General features: G+C 39.8%; 2 protein-coding genes across 4 annotated transcripts in view; both read left to right on the top strand.

Annotated features, from left to right (window-relative positions):
- Positions 1 to 1,784: 1,784 nt before the first annotated feature.
- The window catches only part of POLN (DNA polymerase nu), a 186,245-nt gene continuing 165,297 nt past the window's right edge, over positions 1,785 to 22,732 (top strand). Inside the window, exons 1-3 of the mRNA XM_082603364.1 lie at positions 1,785 to 1,860; positions 2,505 to 2,562; positions 15,730 to 15,874. Of these exons, the coding sequence (XP_082459490.1) occupies positions 15,736 to 15,874 (139 nt within the window). The 5' untranslated portion in view covers positions 1,785 to 1,860; positions 2,505 to 2,562; positions 15,730 to 15,735. The remainder of the gene's footprint in view (positions 1,861 to 2,504; positions 2,563 to 15,729; positions 15,875 to 22,732) is intronic.
- Positions 1,833 to 13,975, top strand: HAUS3 (HAUS augmin like complex subunit 3). 3 transcript variants are annotated; one of them, XM_082603378.1, is made up of 6 exons: positions 1,833 to 1,860; positions 2,505 to 2,562; positions 2,937 to 3,987; positions 4,975 to 5,414; positions 6,953 to 7,181; positions 13,656 to 13,975. In XM_082603378.1, exons 3-6 carry the CDS (start codon positions 3,082 to 3,084, stop codon positions 13,887 to 13,889), a joined length of 1,809 nt encoding a protein of 602 aa, XP_082459504.1. In that variant the 5' UTR covers positions 1,833 to 1,860; positions 2,505 to 2,562; positions 2,937 to 3,081; the 3' UTR covers positions 13,890 to 13,975. The 3 variants fall into 3 exon arrangements, with proteins under 3 accessions (XP_082459504.1, XP_082459503.1, XP_082459505.1); XM_082603377.1 differs by lacking the exon at positions 1,833 to 1,860 and adding an exon at positions 1,937 to 1,978; XM_082603379.1 differs by lacking the exons at positions 1,833 to 1,860; positions 2,505 to 2,562 and having other exon boundaries at positions 2,571 to 3,987.

Raw genomic sequence — 22,732 nt, 5'->3', positions numbered from 1 at the left:
ATCTTTCATGAAAGCAGCCCTTTTCTTTCTGCATCCTTACTTATGTCTCCTCTGAGTTCCTCCTCACAGTCTATAAATATCCCCAAGTTCCTCCCATCTTAAAACAAAACAAAACCCAAGCCCTCCCGCCAGCTCCGCATTCCCACCCCCTCATCTCCTGTCGTCCTGCTGCTTTCTCTCTCCCTCAGTCTTTGCCTCCTCAGCAGAATTTCTTGAAGGCGCTGCCTCCACAGCCTGCCCTTCCTCCGCAGAAAGCTGCTCGGTTCCTCTCCCCGCAGCTCGCCCACATCCCCATCGCCATCCCCATCTCCATCCCCATCCCCACGGCTGGGCAAAGGAGTGAGTCTTCCCGGTCCCGGGGCTCTAACCCAGCCTCCCAGCTCACACCAACAGGACCGTTCCCCGCCCGCCGGGGTCCAGGCCCCTGCATTCAGGCCGGGCACTGCTCTGTGAATTTTTTCTCCTGTAATGCTTGTTTTTCCGATCACTCTAGGCTTTATCGTCTTTTAGAAGAGGAGGATTTAAAAAGTAAAACAAATGAATTAATAAATATGTTCAAGTCAAGATTAATTTCATGGTATCTGCGTACGCGGGCCTCTCACTGTTGTGGCCTCTCCCGTTGCGGAGCACAGGCTCCGGACGCGCAGGCTCCGGACGCGCAGGCTCAGCGGCCATGGCTTACGGGCCCAGCCGCTCCGCAGCATGTGGGATCTGGGGCACGAACCCGTGTCCTCTGCATCGGCAGGCGGATTCTTAACCACTGCGCCACCAGGGAAGCCCTTCTCTTCTTAAAAATACTAAGAAAAATTATCCGGAAAGACTTTTGCCCTTCCGATGTCGCACTAGACAAGGACATTGTCTAACAAGCCACCTTAGGGCCATTTGATGCTGGGGGTGGGTGGGGGGGTATTGACTATGTAGTAATGACCAGGGCCCCAACCTTGCACATTTAGATGTTAATTTGTAGAAGATTGGTAACTTAAAAATGATTTGTGTCTGGTAGAGATGCAAATGAATTCTGCCCAATACAAATGATAACCCCCAAAAGTCTGGTTTCATTGGACGGTAGGGCGTCAACCAGATTTGCATCAAACTCGGCAATCTTATTTGAGCACTGCTCCTTTCGCTGACCATACATCTTCCGTTTCCGGCATCCTCCTTGGAAACTGTCTCCATCCCGACACATATCCACTGTATGTCTATATGAGTTATAGTTTCCACTTTTATTTAAAAGTCGTATGTGGAAAATGGGATTGTCAGGTGAGGGCTTGGTAACTAAGCGCTCTTGCAAAACAGCGTTCATCGTAAAAGGCTGTGGGGCGAGTAAGTCCGCTCCGCGAGCTCGTCCACGCGCCCTCCGGAGTGGAGCGCGGCCCCGCGGCCGGGGAGGACGGGACACAGAGGCCACGGGGCCGGGGCTGTCCGGTCACGGGGAGGCCGGCAGGGCAGGGCAGGGCAGGGCGGGGCTGGCTCCGGTGCGCGCTCCCGACCCAACGAGGCTGCGGCTGAAAGCCCGCTGCTCAGACGGTGCAGACGGGGTACTGCGTTCGGGCCCAGCGACTGTGCGAGGCCGGACCTCCCGCCTAGGAGACCTCCAGACCCCACCTCACCCCTCCCCCTCGAGCGCCCCGGCCCCGCCCCTGAGGCAGGGAGTCAATCAGCTCGCTCCCTGCTGGTAGACGTCAGGCCGGGGGCCCGCCCCAGCCAGCCCCGCCTCTTCCGACCCTGCGCCTGTGCAGAAGGTCGCCCCGCGACCCGGCCTCGGCTTTCTGCGCGCGCGCGCGCGCGGGGCGGTGTTCCCGTGAGGCCGTGCGAGGCGCGGCGGCGGGTTGTTGAGGGGCGTGAAGCGAGTTTTCTGAGGTATGTGGCGGCTGCCACGCAGTTCTGTCAGGCGGGAGGTGGGGCTGTGGGAGCGGCGCGGGTCAGCGGGCTGCGTCTTTCTTCCGGGCTTCCCTGGGGACGTCCTTCAGGCGCGCAGGTACTTGCTCGCGCGGCGCAGTCGCTGTCCGCAGGGTGAGGGGCCGGGGGTGCGAGTGGGGGCCGGGTGGGCGAGGGGAGCGTCCGGAGCTTGGCGGCTCCAGTGCGGTCGGGGGGCGGCGCCCCGAGGGTTGAGGAGAGCGGCGGGACACTGGGGGCTCCCTCCGGTGCGGGGGCCGGGGGCGCGGCCGGAAACGGGGGGCTCCAGTGCGGGCGGGAGTGGGGGCACCCGGGGCTCCTCCCGTCCAGGCCCGACCCTGAGGCGCAGTTAGGACACGGGGGGCGTACCGCGCGTACCAGTCATCGCTGAATGCATCACCCCAAATCACCGAGTGCCGCAGATGTGTTACTGGGGCCCTCCTCTGTGCCTCCTGTTTCCGTCCCCGGAGTTCGCAGCGTGGACAGGTGGTCCCTGTGCTGAAAATAATAATGCCTGAAGTACCTTTACTGAACGACTGCTCAGTCCTTTGGCTCTTCTCAAGTCGGGGGTGGTTCTTAAACCTTAAGCCTGATTTTCTCTGCACTAGGTTCGTCGTATCTGACTTTGGTTCTTGCGTGAATGCGGATGCTGACTGAGTCATTCAGGTAAATATTTAGTTTACTCTTCCTCAGAAATCTTACCATATTTATTTCTATATTCTCAGGAAGAACAGGGAAAAGAGGCTGCTTAGCCGCGTGATGGCTTGGACATATTTATATCCATGTATTTTGAATTAAAAACTGAACTGCTGCTCTATAAAATACAACGTATTTTAAACCGTGTTATCTTTGGAAAAAATAGGATTTCCTTGTTAATTAGGTTTTCATTACTGTTGCATTGTTCTAAGTAATACCCTAATTGTTTATCTTCATCAGACTTTCCAGCTACAACTTTATCTTGTGATGTTTAGCTGTATCATCCTTTCAAAGATATAGTCGCCCTATTTGTGGTCTAATACTTGTTTTTTTTCCCCCCCCAGGAAAAATTATTATAGATTCTAAAAATATCTTTCTCCCTTCTCTATGGACTTAACATAAAATTAGTTTTGTATGTATTTGGATTCATTTTCTAAATATCAACACCATAAAGCCTTATCAGTTACAAAAAATTTGGGTAGTTAAACCATGAGTTGTGGAAAGGAGTTTGTGGAAACGTTAAAAAAAATTGATTATCCCAAAGCTGATATTCTTAATGGGGAAGATTTTGACTGGTTGTTTGAGACTGTTGAAAATGAATCATTTTTGAAGTGGTTTTGTGGGAATGTGAGTGAACAGAACGTGTTATCTGAAGAGGAATTGGAAGCTTTTAGCATTCTTCAGGAATCAGGCAAGCCTATCCTAGAAGGAGCAGCGTTGGATGAAGTTCTTAAAACCTGTAAAACTTCTGATTTGAAGACATCTACCCTGAATGACAGAGAGTTGGAGAAATTAGAGGATGAGGTTCAAACTCTGCAGAACTTAAAGAACCTGAAAATTCAGCGACGTAATAAATGCCAGTTGATGGCTTCAGTAACTAGCCACAAATCTCTGAGGTTAAATGCTAAAGGAGCAGCCAATAAAAAGCTGAAGCAGAGTCAACGAATTCTGAATGCTGCCAATACTAAGATAAGTAATGAGCTTCGCGCTCTTACTGATGGAGTTGCAAAATTACTGGTGTTCTTCAGACATTCGAATTTGGGTCAAGGGACAAATCCACTGGTGTTTTTATCTCAATTTTCATTGGAAAAATATCTAAGCCAAGAAGAGCAAAGCACAGCAGCATTAACCTTATATACCAAAAAACAGTTCTTTAAAGGTGTACATGAAGTAGTTGAAAGTTCAAACGAAGAAAATTTTCAACTTTTAGATATACAAGCATCCTCTATTTGTGATAATCAAGAAGTTCTTGAGGAGAGACGGCTAGAGATGGCTAGGCTGCAGCTGGCATATATTTGTGCTCAACATCAGTTAATTCACTTGAAAGCAAGAAATTTGAGCCTGAAGTCAAGTATAAAATGGGCAGAGGAGAATCTTCATAGCCTCACTAGCAAGGTAAACATGAGAAATGAGACTGGATTCATATTGAAATTGTTGTTGATAATGGAGTAATACTGATAGTAAAGTCTTTAGAAAGGGGGATATAATAAGGAATCACAGTCTTTTATTTTCTGTTTGTTCAGTGTTTAGTTGTGATCTGTGTCATTGTTTCGTACAAATAGATCTTCATAGTAGCCGAGGGCAGAAATAGTAATTATAACCCGACCACATTATCTAGCTCATTTTAAACAAAAGTACTTTTGCATTCTGTGTTGGTTCAGATACAGATGACCCTGACATTTCCTTTTTTATGATGAATGGGTAGAGCCTTATTGCTGTGCTACGGGTTTTCTGCCTTGTTTGTGCTGACCAGAGGATGGTGCTAATGAAGTTAGAGATCCAGTTCAGTGGATTGAAACCCTGATTCTTTTCTAAGAATGTATAGATGTATTATAGTTAGCCATCTGCACTCTTGGGAAGCTTGCTTTCTTGGTAATGTAACCACTAGATAGTTGAGTAAAAATAACAGCTTTTCTGAAGCTGAATACCTACAACTGACACAGACTTTGGAATGATGTGTGAAGTCCTGTTATTCTGTAGAAGTGCTGAAATCAACAGGCAGGCTGGGAGAATAGCTACTGAGATTATTTTAATTTTAAGAAAAACTTAAATAGTATACATTAGCATTCGGTGAGTAGTGTGATTTTTATCAAGACAGACATGACAAGATGTCTGTTTTGTGTCTGGACAAGATGTCCGTTACTGTGTCTAGTATTTTACATGGTAGTAATAGCATTAAAAGTTAGCAGTTCATGATGGCTTTACCCTTGGCTTAGTCTACACTTTTCTTTTTTAAACTGTGATTTTGGCTTCTGCTAATATGAAATAAGTTTTTATTAGTGAGTATGTTATCTGATAACCTAAAATGGAAAGTGAAAATAATTTTAAAACTATTTCAACTTTGTACTTACAGTTTGAAATGTAATTGTTTTCTTTGTGTAGGCTTTTGGCAAAGATATTTTGGATGCTAAAATTTCTAGCTTGAACAGTGAGATTCTGAAACTTGAAGAACAAATCACTCATATAAAAGACAAAATTTTGCCTGCTGTGGTAAGAGAGAATGCCCAGTTATTGAATATGCCAGTTGTAAAGGGAGATTTCGATCTGCAGATTGCTAAACAAGACTATTACACGGCAAAACAAGAGTTAGTTTTAAATCAGTTGATAAAGCAAAAGGCATCATTTGAACTTGTACAATTATCATATGAAATTGAATTGAGAAGGCATTGGGACATATATCGTCAGCTTGAAAACTTGGTTCAAGAACTTAGTCAAAGTAATTTGATGCTCCACCACCAATTAGAAATGCTGACAGACCCATCTGTATCTCAGCAGATAAATCCAAGGAATACCATTGATACCAAGGATTATTCTACTCATAGGTAGGCTTCATTGTTTCTTTAGTGAATAATTATTTTTCCATTCGTTTTTGTAAAATACTAGAGCTTGAGCTAAAATTGTGGATGTTTAAAGAATTCTTTGCACTCCATTTTTGGCCTTTGTATTCTTTTCTTCCACCTTTCTGTTATATTCTTATATGTTTTTCCTTTTTAATTCTTGCTCTCTTTCATTTATGTTAAATCTGGAAGTAGCTGGTTTAGAGGTGAGGTGGATGGGTTGGAGGATTGAAAATATACAAGGTCTTTTTTCATGTTTAGGCACTATTTATTGATGTTTTTAGATTTGGGGCAGGAGTTTAACTTACAGCAGGAAGTTTGAATACAGCTGGGTGTATAGCAAGAATTGCAGAGCAGAGAATTGACTTCATGTGGAGAAGGCAGCAGTAGAGAGGAGAGAAGACTTCATTTTTGCGTCTAGTCAGGTGAATCAGCAAGAATGAATGCTAGCTTCCAGTCTTTTCTGGATGTCTAAGCAATTGATGGTATGGGGATACTGAAATTGGAGGGCTAAAGTAGTCAAAGGACTCAAAAATCTCGATCCTACTCCTGATTTTTCTCTAGGCTAGAAGAAAATCATCTAATACTTTGTGTTCTTATTAATGAAATGAAGGGCATGGATAGGGCTGCCTCACTGCACACTTTCAGAGGTGGCATTGACCTCATGATTCTGTGTAAATGGTGCCCCCTGGAATTGTGTAGTGATATTCCACAAGAACAGAATTAGCCTTAGGCTTGAATCTGTTTTAGGAAACCTGTTGCAACTTGTTAAAATAATTAAAATAATACATTTTTTAAAAAATTCTAAGAAAAAGAGCAGACACTTTTTGTCATAAATATGTAGAAGGTGCTGCCTCACATTTTTTCCATTAGTCTCGTAGGATATTTCTGCCATTAATGTTTGAAGTGTTAGTGACCTCATGGTTCATTAGGAATTTAATTTGTCAAGCAAATATGGACATGACTGGAGTAGCAAGTTTACTATTACTATTTACGTAGCTCTTTACTGTTTACTTTTTTAAACACTTTACGTTGTTTATATTTTCCGTTTTTCTCTTTTAAGTTTACCACAGTCCTTTAAAATTAGGTAGGTATTATGATGTGAAAATTAAGTCTCAGAGGTCGACTTGACTTAGGTCTCACATGACAGCCAGAACTCAGATCTAGGTCTTCTGTTTCAAGTTCTTTCTGTTTCTACTACATCATAGTTGTGTTCTGTGAATTGTTTTCTAGGGAGGTATCTCTGAAACATTTGTTTGAAGCAGGTTAATGGCAGTTAAAGTCAAAAAGAATTTTTTGTCTAAAACTTGGAAGATGGGAAAACTGGGGATTCAGATACAATAATTAGAATACATATTTCTGTAATGAGGTAGTATTTTAGTTGGAATGTTTTTAGTTGTTTGATTAATATTTATAGGTTGTTAGCTTTCCCCAAAGATGCCCCAATATATAGTGGATTATAATTTTGAAAACTGTACTGACTTGAGAATTTTTTTCTATAATTTTTAATCTTCACATTTTAGGCTTTATCAACTTTTAGAAGGAGAGAATAAGAAAAAAGAATTGTTTATAACCCATGGAAACCTGGAAGAAGTGGCTGAGAAATTAAAACAGGACGTTTCTTTGGTACAAGAGCAGTTAGCAGTATCTACTCAAGAGCATTCTTTCTTTCTGTCCAAACTAAATAATGATGTGGACATGCTTTGTGATGCTTTGTATCAAGGAGGAAATCAGCTTTTGCTTAGTGATCAGGTAGGTGCTTGCCATAGTAATTAAAAATACTTTAAAAAATAATGTTCAGGTCTTCCCTGGTGGCGCAGTGGTTGAGAGTCCGCCTGCCGATGCAGGGCACACGGGTTCGTGCCCAGGTCCGGGAGGATCCCGCGTGCCGCGGAGCGGCTGGGCCCGTGGGCCATGGCCGCTGAGCCTGCGCGTCCGGAGCCTGTGCTCCGCGGCGGGAGAGGCCACAGCGGTGAGAGGCCCGCGTACTGCAAAAAAATAAAATAAAAATAAAAATAAAAAAGTGTTCATTGTACAAGATGCTAAAGAAAATGTTAACATTAGGAAAATATTACTCCATATCCCATTGCCCTAATAATAACATTTTCATATCTCATTTTTATTCATATAAAAACATGTAAATATATTTTTCAGATAGTTTTGATCAGTGTACACAGAATTTTAAAAATTTATGAAATATTTCAGATGTAGAAGGATATGTAATGTTTATGCTAAGAATTAAGAAAAATAAAACCACCCCTGTATTTTTTTCACCTATCTTAGTAAATAGAGGTTTGCCCTCACATCTCTAAAATCCTGTGTACACTTAGTAATAGCGGGCTCCCCCTAATAGCATTCCCCTCTCTTCTTCAAGGAGTAACTACTATGCTTAATTTTGTCATTTGCTTTCTTTTATTTATAATACAGACCATGTGTTATTTGGTTTTGTATGTTTCTGAACTTTATATAGATTGTATTCATGTATTCTTTAGTAACTTGCTTGTTTCTTAATATGATTTTGAGATTCATCCATGTTGATATTTGTAAAGCTATAGCTCATTTATAGTTTTCTCTTTTGTATAGTTAGTATTCTCTTATGTGAAATTCCACAATTATCTGTTCTGTTGACAGACATTTAGATTATTTCCAGTTTTTGCCGTTGTAGATCATACTGCTATGTATAGTCTTGTTGCATGTCTTATAGATGCTTGCCTACACACACACACACACACGCACACACACACTCACACTCACACATCACTCGCTGTCCCCTCACACAGGCGTGGAATTGCTAGATAACAGGTTCAGTTTTACAGTGTACATCAAACTGATTTCTAAAGGGGTTGTACCATATTGTACCAGCGGTGTTTAAGAGATGCTATGTATCCATATCCTTTTCATCACATAGCACTGTCTGATTTATAATTTTCTCTCACTCTGTAAAATAGCATCCCATTGAGATTGTAATTTGCATTTCTCTGATGGTTAGGGAGGTTGAACCCCCTTTCAGTAGGAGTTATTTATGTATTTCAAATGCCAGTCCTTTGTCAGTGATGTGTGTTATGTATATTTGCTCCCTATTTGTGGCTTGTTTTTTTCTTTTTTACTGTTTCCTGTTAGTTTATTTTTGGCTTTTTTTTTTTGAGATTTTAATGTCATGTCATTTATCACTCTTATGGTTTGCCCTTTTTTATATCTTGTGCAGGTTTGCCCTTAACATCATAATGATAGTCCCCTTTACTTTATCTTAAAGTTATGCTGTTCAAGTTCAGTTCTTTAATCCACCAGGAGTTTATTTTTATGTATGACATGAGAGGTAGAGTTCTCATTTTATTTTTATTTTTTCCCTATGAATAACCAAATTGTCCCATCACCATTTATTGAGGCATACAAATTGAAAATCAGTATCTTTCTGGTGAAGGGACCCTCTTACATTATGAGATAAAGGATCCTTAAATGCCTTCTGCCTTCATGTATGTTTTGTTAGATATTTTGGGCACCACCACTTCTGAACCATAAACTGGGTTCAAACTCTTTTCGGAGGACCCAGGTGGCTCCTGTCTGGGCTGTAATTCTAACCAAGGGTTCTTCCACCTCTGGCCATCTTGATCTTAAGATTGTTGGTGTCCTTTGAGTCCTTAGTTTATTATGAAGAGAGTCTCCTGTTTGACTTCCCACCTTCTGTGGACCTTGGACTTTGATTTTTCTCCCACTCATCTTGTGAGTCTCAGGAATCATGGATTCTGATTTTCCAATATTGGCAATTGAGTAAAGCACCTCCTGGGCTCCCTTACCAATCTGCGTTGTTTTATGGACTTGTAGTTTCTTTTAATGTCTTGTTATCTGTTTGTTGCTTTTAGGAAGCTTTTGTTTTGTTTGACTCTTTAAGTACTTCATTTCACCTTTCACATTTTTTCCTATGGAAGAATTGACCTGAGTAACTAGCTTACTTTTCTTGAAATAAGAAGGCTTATGATTCGTTTTTTTAAGTAGTTTTTTTTACTGTGGTAAAATACACAAAGTGTAAAATTTACAATTTTAACCACCTTAAAGTGTGCAATTCAGTGACATTAAATACATTCACAGTGTCGTGCAACCATGACACCATACATTTCCAGAACTTTTTCCTCATCCCAAATGGGCCAATCTCTGTGCCTGTTAAATATTAACTCCCCATTACTCCTTTCCCCCATCCCTGGTAGCTCTATTCCAGTTTCTGTCTCTTTGAATTTGCCTACTCTAGGTACTTCATATAAGTAGAATTGTATAATATTTGTCCTTTTGTGTTTGGCTTATTTTAGCATAACGTCCTTAAGTATCATCCATATTGCATGAGGTGTGAGAATTTTATTCCTTTTTGGGGCTGAGTATTCCATCGTGTGTATACATCACATTTTATCTGTTCATCTGTTTAATAGACACTTGGGTTGTTTACACCTTTTGGCTGTTTTGAATAATGCTGCTGTGAACATTGTTGTACAAGTATTTGAGTCCCTGTTTTCATTCCTTTTGGGTATATACCTAGGAGTGGATGCTGAGTCATGTGGTAAGTCTGTGTTTAACTTTCTGAGGAACTGCCGAACATTTCCACAGCAACTGCACCAGGGTTCCAGTTTCTCCATGTCCTCGCCTACACTTGTTATTTTCCCTTTTTAATATGTAACAGTCATCCTAATGGATGTGAAGTGATATTTGTGATTAGTTTTTTAAAGTCTCCTATTAGTGATTTTTATCTTCTTGATCTTTTAAACAAGTATGTAGAAATCCCATGATGGTGGATTTGAAAATTTCTCCTTGTAGTTCTGTCATTTTTTTCTTTATATTTGAGTTTATTTTATAAGTTACATCCAAATTTAAAATCGCAGTGAATTATTCTGGTAGACTTAAATTGCAGTGAATTGAACCATTGAGCATTATATAATGATCCTGTGTTGTGTTTTTTGTCTTAATATTCTCGTCTGATATTAATATTCCTATGCTATCTTTCTTTTGGTTAGTATTTGCAAGGTGGATGCTTTTTTCCTTTACTTAATGTAGCTTTCATGTTCTTCCTTTATACTTAGCATTATGAAATAAACATTTCCATGCTAAACGATTTTAATTTTTAATGTTTATAATACTCTTGATTTAATTACTGTGTCATAATTTGTGTAACCAGTCCACCACTTTCGAGTATTTTGATAGTCTTCATTTTTTTCTTTTGTTTGCTCTTGAATGAGATCATGTATATCTTGTGTATATAGCTTTTTATTGTTGGATACTTTTTTTTTTGATACATTCATTTGGATGAACTCTTAGAATTATTGCATTTCTTGGGTATACACATTGTTTTTTGGCCTTTGATACTGCCATATTGCTTTTCAAAGGAGTTGTACCTACTTACAATGCCACCAGCGCTATTAAATGTCTGCTAGACACCACTTGTCATATGAGACACCACAATTTCATGAATTTCTAAGAAAGAAAAAACTTTTTCAGTTAAACTGACACAGTACTTCCTTATTTAGAATTTTTATTTCATGCCTATTAGAAGATACCTTTTAGGTGTGGGTATGCATAGGTTTTTATCATATCACTTTTGAATATACATTAAAAGGGAAAAAGCCAACTAAAATGGTTAAGGTGTTTCTAAAGCTTCACATTTAGTGTCCACTTCTATGTTATTTCTTGACTCAAAGTACTTTTAATATTTTTCCACATTATACATCAAGAATGTTGGTGATAGCAGAAAACTTAATAACCTGATTTTAAAATGGGCTAAGGACTGGAATAGACATTTCTCCACAGAAGAAATACAGGTGGCCAACAGGTTTATGAGTAGATGTTCGATTATCTAATTATCAGGGAAATGCAAATCAGAACCACAGTGAGATAACACCTTATGCCTGTTAGGATGACGGTTATCAAAAACCAAAAGACTAGGATTGGTGAGGATGTGGAGAAATTGGAGCCCTTGTACGTTTTTGGTGGACATGCAAAATGGTGCAGCTGCTGTGGAAAACAGTATGGAATTTCCTCAAAAATTTTAAAAATAGAACTACTGTTATGATCCTGTAATCCTACTTCTGGGTATATATCCAAAGGAAATGAAAACAGGATATTAAGGAGATGTCTGCACTCACATGTTCATTGCAGCACTTACTCATAATAGCTAAGCTGTGGAAACAACCTAAAAGTCCATCAGTGGAGGAATGGATAAAGAAAATATAGTATACACATACAATGGAATATTATTCAGCCTTAGAAAAAGAGAACTGCAAAATGCCACAACATGGGTGAACCTTGAGGAGATTATGCTAAGTGAAATAAGCCAGTCACGAAGAAATAGTGCATGATTCCACTTATATGAGCTATCTAAAATAGATTTATTAGAAGCACAGAATAGAATGGTGGTTGCCAGGGATGGGAAGTTGTTGATCAACAGGTATAAAGTTTCAGTTATGCAAAATGAACAAGTTCTAGCAATCTGCTATACAACATTGTGCCTGTAGTTAACAATACTGTATTGTACTCCTGAATTTAAGAGGGGAGATCTCATGTTATGTGTTCTTACAGTAATATAAAATTAAAAAAAAAAATTGGTGAGGGAATTCCTTGGCGGTCCAGTGGTTAGGACTCAGCGCTTCCACTTCAGGCAGCACAGGTTCAGTCCCTGGTTGGGAGAACTAAGATCCTGCAAGCCTAGTGGCATGGCAAAAGTAAAATATTGGTGATAAAGTGCTTCTAATGAGTGTCTGGTCAATAACAGTTACATGATGCTCTTGATTGTACAGTGCATGTTGATTTCAGTTATATTAAAATGTGAAAGATTCCATCCTAGAATCACTAAAATATGGTGATTTCACTATAATGTCATTGGGTATCATTATTTAATGTTTTTCTCTATCCCAGTGAGGTATAAAGTATCATCCGTATTAATTTTAACTTGCATTTTTACTAATGAAGTTGAATATTTTTCAGTATTTGTAGGAGTATTATTTTAGTAACTGTTAAGGTCTTTAGTACCGAAACTAAAGGTCAGATATTTCTCATTGTATTCAAGTTTACCGAGTTTTTCCTCAAAGAGAGACTGCTTAATGTGGATATTACTTGATTTTTTTTTTTAATGTAGTTAGTTTAAGAAATACTCTCTGGAACTGGCATTTATGACAGGTGTGAAGCTGTTATTCATGAGCTTGTACGTTAGAATCACCAAGGAGCCTGTTGAAATGTAGCTTCTGGCCCTGTTGCAGAGTGATTTAGTGTGGAATGAGGTGCAGGAAACTATTCTTAACAAACTCCCCCAGGTAATTACCATGCTGTGGACCATGCTGAGAGGCTGTGGAAGGTTGAGGTGTAGTTACAGCTACAGATTTTCTGAGAACCTCTTTGGTAATACTGGCTGAAAAATTATAGGAGTAGAATACATGACTAGAAAGCCATGGAAACGTGTTAATAAACTGCTTTTAATGTTAAGAAGTGAAGAATTTCAGTTATTAAATGTGAAGGGTCCAGCATGTCTAGGTTTTTGAGAAGAATTACATGGTAAGCCAGGATTGTTGGATGTCACATATAGTTCCATCTTCTGTAACAATGTGAAAAAAGAAAAATGAGATTTTTGTTTAGGTAATTCTTTTATATTGGTAATTGCTTCATTTCAAGGTTTTCTCAGTACCTGTGATGTCTAGAGTAAACAGCTTAGGCTAAAACAAGGTTTGATTACTTAAGCAGAATGTAAGTTCCAGGAAGGAAATGGTGCTCATTCTTCTATTTGTAGACTCTAAAACAGTGCTTGGTGCGTGGTGGGCATTCAGTAATATTTGACTGTATGAATATGCAGAACAGTTTACATATCAAGTACTCTTCAGGGAGTAGGAGTTTGCTTTGAATCACTTAAAATTGCCTATAGGAAGTTGTTGCAATGGATCTTATCAATACATAGACTTTTTATTAATCCTGCTATGGATTTTTTTTTTTTTTGCCCGGGGCCCGTGGCATGTGGAATCTTAATTCCCCGACCAAGGATGGACCCCCCGCACCCACTGCAGTGGAAGCTCGGGGTCTTAACCACTGGACCACCAGGGAAGTACCCCCTGCTATGGAGTTTTAATTGAGGTTCATTTATTGTTGAGATTGTGGAATAATCATTATATCATTTAGATTCCTCTTTTGTAAATTACATTTTAAATTTATAATTGGTAGTATGAATAGAGCTCTTGAATTAAAACATTACTATTTTCCTTTTAGGAGTTAATGGAGCAGTTTCATCAAGTTGAATCTCAACTAAATAAGCTAAATCATCTTCTTACTGATATTCTTGCTGATGTGAAGACAAAAAGAAAAATTTTGGCATCTAATAAACTGCATCAAATGGAAAGAGAATTATATGTATATTTTTTAAAAGATGAAGATTATCTGAAAGATATTGTGGAGAATTTAGAAAACCAGTCAAAGATTAAGGCTGTTGGTCTTGAAGATTGAAAATGAAATCTTTACTGCACGTGCTGTGTTTTAATATTTTATATATTAGGAGGAGAATATAGCTAATAAACACTGAAAATTCTAAATTCGAGGTCAATGGAACATTTCATTTAATGAATTCAAGTATTATATCAATTTGGTTTATTATATGTTTGTTCAAAGTACCAGTGCTTTTTATGACTTGAATATTTGCTTGGTGGCACTTAGTCCTGGTAACTTTTAAGTTACAGGGAAAAAGCATTATTATATAATGTAGATATTTTTTACAGAGTTAATTGTATCTCTCATTTTTTTTAGAGATAGAAATTTCTGCTGTTAAATATTTTAAAAATTTGTAGGACTTTGAATCAACATTGTTAAAGCTGTAGACCTTAATAAATGGAATAGTTAAGTCCCCTCATATTTGTCTATGAAGTAAAATTCTGCCACTCAAACTGTATTCACCCATAATTCCCTGCTGTAGACTTCGAGACTATTTTAATGTTCCTGCTTGTACCACAAAGAATGTCAAGTCTCCATTGGCCACTGCTCATTTTAGCGGTTGGGTCCTAGGGATTCAACATATCTGCAGGACAGATCTCAGTAGTGCTTTGACTTCAGTCTGCCTTACATATAATGAATGTCTTTCAAAATGAAATTTCAAAATTCCATAGAAGTGGTGCTCAGATGATGTATAACACTATTTTAATCAATTTCTTAGGAGTGAAAATACCTAAGTGTTGGATTCTATTGGTTGGGATACAAGTGTAGTATTTGGGCAATTAGAAATTATTTTAAGAGTTGAGGTAAAATAATTTGAAGTAACTTATTTATCAGTTATTACATCAAATGATTCTTGAGTGCCTGGTTTATATGTGACCTCTGTCACATACTAAGTAAGCTTTATGGAGAAAAGAGAAGATTTAGACACTACTTTCAAGAAATATTACTGCTCCAAAAATGTATTACCTGCTTGTAATGTGGAATGCCTGTCTAAAAACTTCACATTTTAGGTGATCTTTATGGAGTTTTTTAGCTATAACCATCAGAAAATGGGTATGCTTAGGTGACATATGGGCCTTGACAATTTTGAACAAATATGTTTTGCTAATTATTGTATTTGTACATTTTTCAAATTTTGTATTTGTTAAGTAGATCTTAATATGCTTGAAAAATTTGTAGCAATACGTTTTGCCTAAGATTTTGTTATTAACTCCTCACAGGTGACCTTTGTTTGTTCCTGTTTTTCCCTCTACCCTACCTTGGAATTGAGAATTTACTTGAAATTTTTCTCCTCTCCAGTAATGTAGGAAAATGTCACCTGGTTTTCTGGTTCATGAAACAGCAAATTCTGTTTAGATTAGTGCCAAATACGTTAGATGTATTACCAGCTACTCAATGATTTGTACTGTCCCTTCTAGACCTTCACCTGCTCATCCCAGGGGACCAGTACAGCCCAGCAGTGCAAGTGAAAGGATGTTAGGTTATGTGTCTGTCATAATAACCCAAGTCAGTTAAAAATAATTTTTATGTTACTAGATCTGTATGTTTGAAGATTATAATAGCCATTTGTTTCAAACCTCAGGAAGTAGGAAATATTTGAGTAGATTGCTTGCTTCAAGATTGGAGATACGTTCTTTACTTTGTTGTCTATTTACCATGATACCCAGTTGAGCCTCTAAATGTTTCACTTTCTTCTTACTATCTTATCTATATTATGGGGACAATTAATACCTATTTCCTGTAGTGGTGAATATAGTAATTTTTATGAATGTCTCTACGTAAAAATTTTTACATGACTTGTTTCTTTTTTTGAAGTCTCAAAATTAATATATGGGTATTATGTTTATCTTATGTTTAGGATTTTATGAAAATGGAAAATTACGAGGCATTTGTAGGCTTTGACCTCTGTAAGATACCACTCTCCAGTGTTGCTCAGAAGATTATGTCTGCTATGCATTCAGGTGATTTAGTGGAGTCTAAGAATTGGAGAGAGAGTGAAAAGAGTGAGTAATTTTTATGAACCTTCATATTTTTTGTTACCTTGAGTCTTAATTATTCTTAAGACTAAGTTTTGAAAATCATTGACCTTAAAAATGAGAAAGAGTTACTGTACCAGCAAAAATGGGTTTACTCGAGAATAGCAGAGAATTGCAATTTGGGACAAGCATGCTATACAAAGGACAAAGGCAAGTCTAACAAAGGAGAGGAACATTATTTTATAGAGAAAAAGGTGGATGTTGGCAGGGGTTGTTTTGAACCAAAATCCATTGGAGAAAAAGAGTTCAAAGTGCTGGTGGTTTCTGGCTGAGTTGCTGGGGAAGTGGTTTTCTTGTAGGAGATGCCCTGTACATCTTTTCCTGTGGGGACCTGTAATTGATGATTCTTTCCTGTTGATTCTTCCTCCTGCTGACTTTGAGTGGTACTGCATGAGAGCTCCCCCTTCTGGCCTCCCAACTCCATTTTAGTGAGCCTTCTTATTAATTTTCACAAAACAAAATGTAGCAGAGTTTTTCTATAGAACTTTTTATTGCGTAGGGAAGTTCCTGCCTACAAACAGTCCAGCTTCCCCTTGTTTTACTATCATTCAGTGATGACTGAGCTTCTGCTCACTAAATTTTATATTCTCTTAGCCCTTACTGCTTTGAAAATGTGATACTCTCTTCGTTGTTTCAGGCATTTCTGCCAAACATTCCCTTAGAATCTGGATCAGCTGTTTAAGTAACTTCAGAAGAGATGGGCTCTTTCATAGTGCCGGTTTCTAAACCCTTAGCTCTCAGGTCATTGGACCTGTATTTGCTTATTTGTGGTGGACAAGAGAAGTGTTCTGGACAGTATGTGTATTATACCGCTGTAGAAATGTATAAACTGTTACGTGACAAATCAGTGGATCTGTGTACATATGTTTATGACATATGATATAATAGTAAAAGCAGTGACATATGCTCACAAGTGTGACTGAAATGGTTGGAATACCAGATGTGTTTTTTTGTTTTGTTTTGTTTTGTTTTACTAGCAAAGCAGTTTTTATTTTAAATTGTAAGTCTGGACCAATAATTTGTTTTTCTCTTCTACAGAGTAGGTTATAAGTGAATGAGATATAATTAATTATATTGAGATGAAATAATTGAGAAGCATTAACAAATAGTGCAAAAGCTGTTATAAATGCAGTTTGTTGATTAAGATACAGTAACGCTTAACATTTAAGTCTATTCATATTCAGGCATCTGTTGCCCTTGTTATGGAAGTCAATAATGAAGAGTAAGAATTTTGGGGTATGGACTACATACCTAGCAATTGATAGTGTTTTAGGGGGAGTGTTGGTGCTGGGGGAAGTAGTAAAGAAAGTTAACATCAAACATCAAAGAGCCGGGACTTCCCTAGTGGCACAGTGGTGAAGAATCTGCCTGCCAATGCAGGGGACATGGATTCGATCCCTGGTCTGGGAAGATCCCACATGCCGTGGAGCAGCTAGGCCCATGTTCCACAACTGCTGAGCGCACGTGCCACAACTACTGAAGCCCACGTGCCTAGAGCTTGTGCTCTGCAACAAGAGAAGCCACTGCAATGAATAGCCCGTGCACCACAACGAAGAGTAACCCCCGCTCGCCACAACTAGAGAAAACCCGCGTGCAGCAACGAAGACGAAGACCCAACAAGGCCAAAAATAAATAAATTAATTAATTAAAAAAAGAATCAAAGAGCCTTCTCCTTTATTCTGTATACTTGCTTTCCAAAATAAAAGAGCACTGTGCACTTGACAGAGTTCAAAATATACTTACCTTCAAAAACTGATAAAATAGGGGCTTCCCTGGTGGGAAGAGTCTGTGGTTGAGAGTCTGCCCTGCCGATGCAGGGGACATGGGTTCGTGCCCCGGTCTGGGAAGATCCCACATGCCGTGGAGTGGCTAGGCCCATGAGCCATGGCCGCTGAGCCTGCGCGTCCGGAGCCTGTGCTTCGCAATGGGAGAGGCCACGACAGTGAGAGGCCTGCGTACTGCAAAAAAAAAAAAAAAAACCTGATAAAATAATAAAATGCCTCTGGAAGCAGTAATGTGAGTCTCTGTTGAGAAAAATTTATGGCAGTCAGCCCCTGTCATGAACTGTCTTGTCATGCTCTTAAAATACCCTCTTAATAAATTTATGAAAACTAGGATTTTAAGAAGATAAGGTATTTTCTGTCAAGTGTTCTTGGATTTGGAAAATGGAATTTTCACAAAGATTCTATCTGTTCCTGTGTCACACTCTTACTATGAACTTAGTGAGTTAAAACAGCACACATTTGTTACCTCATAGTTGCTGTGGGTCAGGAGCCTGGGAACAGCTTAGCTGGGTCCTCTGCAGGGCTGCAGTGCAGGTGCCAGTCAGGGCTGGGGGCTCATCTGAGGCTCGAAATGGGAAGCATTTGCTTGTAAGCTCATGGTTGTGGGCAGAGTTCAGCCCCTTGTAGGCTCTTGGACTGAGGGTCTCGGTTCTTGGTGATGGTTGGCTAGAAGCCACCCTCAGTTCATTTCCACGTGATTCTCTCCATAGGCAGCTTTACATTATTGCAGCTTTTTCAAAGCCGGCAAGACTGACATTACATTCCTATGTAAGGTAATCACATTCTGTCACCGTTGCTGTATTCTTTTGGTTAGAAATAAGTCCCACCCACACTCAAGGGGTTACACAAGGGCATGAATACTAGAAGTCAGGGGTCGTGGGACCACCTTAGAGTCTGTCTGCCACACAGTCCCACCAGTTTTATTCTTATTTCATATAAATCTGAGTTATAAAGTTGGATTGCTGGTGGGTTGTTGGTGAATGAATGATGCTGAACCTGAATTGATTCCCAGACTCTTGTCCCATGCTGAGCTGTTATGTCAAATCCTTCTCTCTTATAAATAAAATCGTAAATCAGCATTTCATTTCTGAAAGCCCATTTCATACCAGATAAATAGTGAAATTGAACTGAGAAATCAATGGGAATAAACTACAAATATTTGCTTTTACAAAAATGTATTAAGTAAAACCAAACAATGTTATATGTCACTTAAGGATCTAATTTTCTGATCTGCTAGACTGACTGAGGTATACACACCCAGTAAGAATTGGACAGTGTGTATCTTCTTGCAGCAAGGTTGGTCTTTATTTAAAAACCCTTTGCTGTGAAAAGAAGATGCAAAAACTTAAATACAACTTAATGAGTTAATATAAAGAGGACATCATGTAACTACCACGTACATTGCCAATATCTCAAAATTTCCTTCTCAAAACTCTTCCTGCTCACAGGTAACCATTATGCTGACTTTTATGGCAGCCACTTCCCACTTCCTAATCATATGAGGGAGTTTTACATTGCTCCAAAGGCCTTTTTGGCAGAGATTACTTGTCCGCCACACCAGAGTCCATCCATCCTCCTTGGAGGCATGCCAGCAGATGACGTGGCTCAGTGTCCTTGCAGCCAGGTGTGGCCAAGTGGCAGGTTCCTGTCAGCAGGGTGTGCTGTTGCCAGGGCAGTCCCAAAGACACCTAACTTGCTTCCCAGCTGGCCTCTCTCCTTCCATCCAGTTGGAATCTGAAATGACTCCTTTCCAACCTACAAATGATAAAGTGTCCTAGAGGACTGTGGACCAACTGGAGGGACCCCGGGTCCAGAGTGACTTCATGAAACAGCTGCTCCACCAGCTGAGACCACTCACCTCAGAACAAGAGAGAGAAATAAACTTTTGTGGTTTATTTTATTTTTTTTTTATTTTTATTTTTTTCGGTACGCGGGCTTCTCACTGTTGTGGCCTCTACCATTGCGGAGCACAGGCTCCGGACGCGCAGGCTCAGCGGCCATGGCTCACGGGCCCAGCCGCTCCGTGGCATGTGGGATCTTCCCAGACCGGGGCACGAACCCGCGTCCCCTGCATCGGCAGGTGGACTCTCAACCACTGTGCCACCAGGGAAGCCCACTTTTGTGGTTTAAACCATTGTATGGGTGAGTCTTTTGTGACTGTGGCTTAGCTTTTTACCTTAACTCTTACACCTTTAAACTAGATTCAGAATTGGGTTCATCTGACTTGAATTTACATTGTCATTTTAGTATTTAGTAATGCCACTGAAAGTCTTTGGGAAATACTGGGGGAGGAAGATTTTTCAGGGTGATTTCAAGGTTGTCAGCTGGCCTGGTGCTATGTATAACATGCATTTGATTAAGCACATGTTTATTAGACTACATCTCTATTTTGCTTAAGTACCTATAGAAATCAAATAACGTTTTCTAGTACACATTTATCCAAAATTGTTTTTAACTTAATAGAGCTTAGGGGTGAATATGGTTTTTTTCTAGTAAAATAAGAATAGTTTTATAGACATTACATATTTTTCTTTAAAAGGCCATTTTATTTAATTAATTAATTTTTGGCTGCGTTGGGTCTTCGTTGCCGCACGTGGACTTTCTCTAGTTGTGGCGAGCAGGGGCTTGTTGTGGAGCGTGGGCTCTAGGCACACGGGCTTCAGTAGTTGTGGCATGTGGGCTCAGTAGTTGTAGCCCGTGGGGTCTAGAGCGCAGGCTCAGTAGTTGTGGCGCACGGGCTTAGTTGCTCCACGGCATGTGAGATCTTCCCAGACCAGGGCTCGAACCCATGTCCCCTGCATTGGCAGGCGGGTTCTTAACCACTGCGCCACCAGGGAAGCCCAAACATTACAAATTAATACAGGTGTTAGACTCCTCAAGGTAAATATTTGTCAAAATCCAATCCATTAATGTGAAGTGTGTCTTTAGTCCCACCATCTAGTGGAAATCTTTGCAATTTCAAGGACAGATAACATAAAGCTAAACGACAAAATATATTTATTTTGATTATAGTCATTCTAATCAAGAATAATGTGGATAAACATTTTTATTTCTATCAAATAAACATAAAATCCTTATGTCCAGTCACTTAGCACACCCTGCCAGGTGTTGGATTCCAATTCCCACCGCTCTAATTCAAGCCTTCGTTCCTTCTCACTTGAAAATTTGCAGAAGTTTTCTAATTGCTGTTTGCCGTCCATTTATTGCCACTTTGCTCCTGCCTTTGCACTGTTGCTGGGATTAGCTCAGCTCTTGTCCTTGCTGTCTGCAGAATTTATCTGTAGAAACATCCCCATGTGTTCCTACAATGCAGCCTGGCCCTTGCCTGCCCTTTAAGTCTTAATGTCCCATCACTTTCCTTCTCTTTATGCCCCATTCAGATTTTTAAAAATTAATTAATTTTACAGCAGGTCCTTTTTGATTATCTATTTTAAATACAGCAGTGTGTACATGTCAATCCCAAGCTCCCAATCTATCTCTCCCCCCACCACCCTTCCCCACTGGTACCCAAGGCAATCTACAGACTCAATGCAATCCCTGTCAAATTACCAATGGCATTTTTCACAGAACTAGGTCAAAAAATCTTAAAATTTGTATGGAGACACAAAAGACCCTGAATAGCCAAAGCAATCTTGAGAAAGAAAAACTCAGCTGGAGGAATCAGGCTCCCTGACTTTGGACTATGCTACAGAGCTACAGTCATCAAAACAGTATGGTACTGGCACAAAAACAGAAATATAGATAAAAGGAACAGGATAGAAGGCCCAGAAATAAACCATGCACCTGTGGTCAGTTAATCTATGACAGAGGAGGCAAGACTATACAGTGGAGGAAAGATAGTCTCTTCAATAGATGGTGCTGGGAAAACTGGGCAGCTACATGTAAAAGGATGAAACTAGAATATTCTTTAACACCATACACAAAAATAAACTCGAAGTGGATTAAAGACCTAAATGTAAGACTAGGTACTATAAAACTTAGAGGAAAACATAGGCAGGGCACCCTTTAACATAAACTATGGCAATATCTTTTCTGATCCTTCTCTCAGAGTAATGGAAATAAAAACAAAAATAAACAAATGGGACCTAATTAAACTCAGGAGCTTTTGCACAGCAAAGGAAGCCACAAACAAAACAAAAAGACAACCCACAGAATGGGAGAAAATGTTTGCAAATGATGCGACCGACAAGGGATTAGTTCCCGTTCAGATTTGACTCTAACTTCCAAACACGCGTCGTTTCCTGACTTCATCCTCTGCTTACCTTTTCTTTCTCTCCTTCGTACACGACTCTGAGTGGTGAAATCAGCATTTTACAAATTTCTGCTCAAATGATACTTCGTTACCAGAATGCATTATTGGAAGTAAACTGCATTTGATTCATTTGCAACTCAGTTTAGAGAATTTCCTGTGTTGTAGTTTTGGGTTATTTGCATAATGCTTTAACTCTTGATATGTTTTGAGCTTTTTGAAGGCAGGCAAAGGTGGTCTCATCTTTGATGCTGCCACAGGTGTGTTGATCTGTGAATTCAGCTCTCACCGATTTGTAAAAGCTTTCTACAGACATATAAAACATATATGAGGGACTACTATTTCATTATTTATGTTGTATTTTCCTCAACATTTTGGGGAGTCTTTTTTTGTTTGTACTACTTCAGAAAAAGTTTTTTTGTTGTTTTTTAAACAGAAAAACCAAAAACAAAGTCCATAATCCCACATTAAAAAAAAATTGGGGGTGGGGGACTTCTCTGGTGGCACAGTGGTTAAGAATCCACCTGCCAATGCAGGGGACATGGGTTCAAGCCCTCATCCGGGAAGATCCCACATGCCGCGGAGCAACTAAACCTGTGTGCTGCAACTACTGAGCCTGCACTCTAGAGCCCGCGAACCACAACTACTGAGCCCACGTGCCACAACTACTGAAGCCCGCATGCCTGGAGCCTGCGCTCCACAACAAGAGAAGCCACCACAGTGAGAAGCCCGTACACTGCAACAAAGAGCCCCCACTCGCTGCAACTAGAGAAAGCCCACACGCAGCAATGG

The sequence above is a fragment of the Mesoplodon mirus genome (genome assembly GCF_964341445.2).
Source record: "Mesoplodon mirus genome assembly, chromosome: 2".
Lineage (NCBI taxonomy): Eukaryota > Metazoa > Chordata > Mammalia > Artiodactyla > Ziphiidae > Mesoplodon > Mesoplodon mirus.
This window is presented reverse-complemented; position numbering and strand designations above follow the sequence as displayed.

Coding starts and splice junctions, on each gene's coding strand:
- HAUS3 (XM_082603378.1), top strand. CDS start 3,082: ATGAGTTGTGGAAAGGAGTTTGTGGAAACGTTAAAAAAAATTGATTAT. Junction 5,415..6,952: donor AAGGATTATTCTACTCATAG/GTAGGCTTCATT, acceptor TTCACATTTTAG/GCTTTATCAACTTTTAGAAG. Junction 7,182..13,655: donor AGCTTTTGCTTAGTGATCAG/GTAGGTGCTTGC, acceptor TTTTCCTTTTAG/GAGTTAATGGAGCAGTTTCA.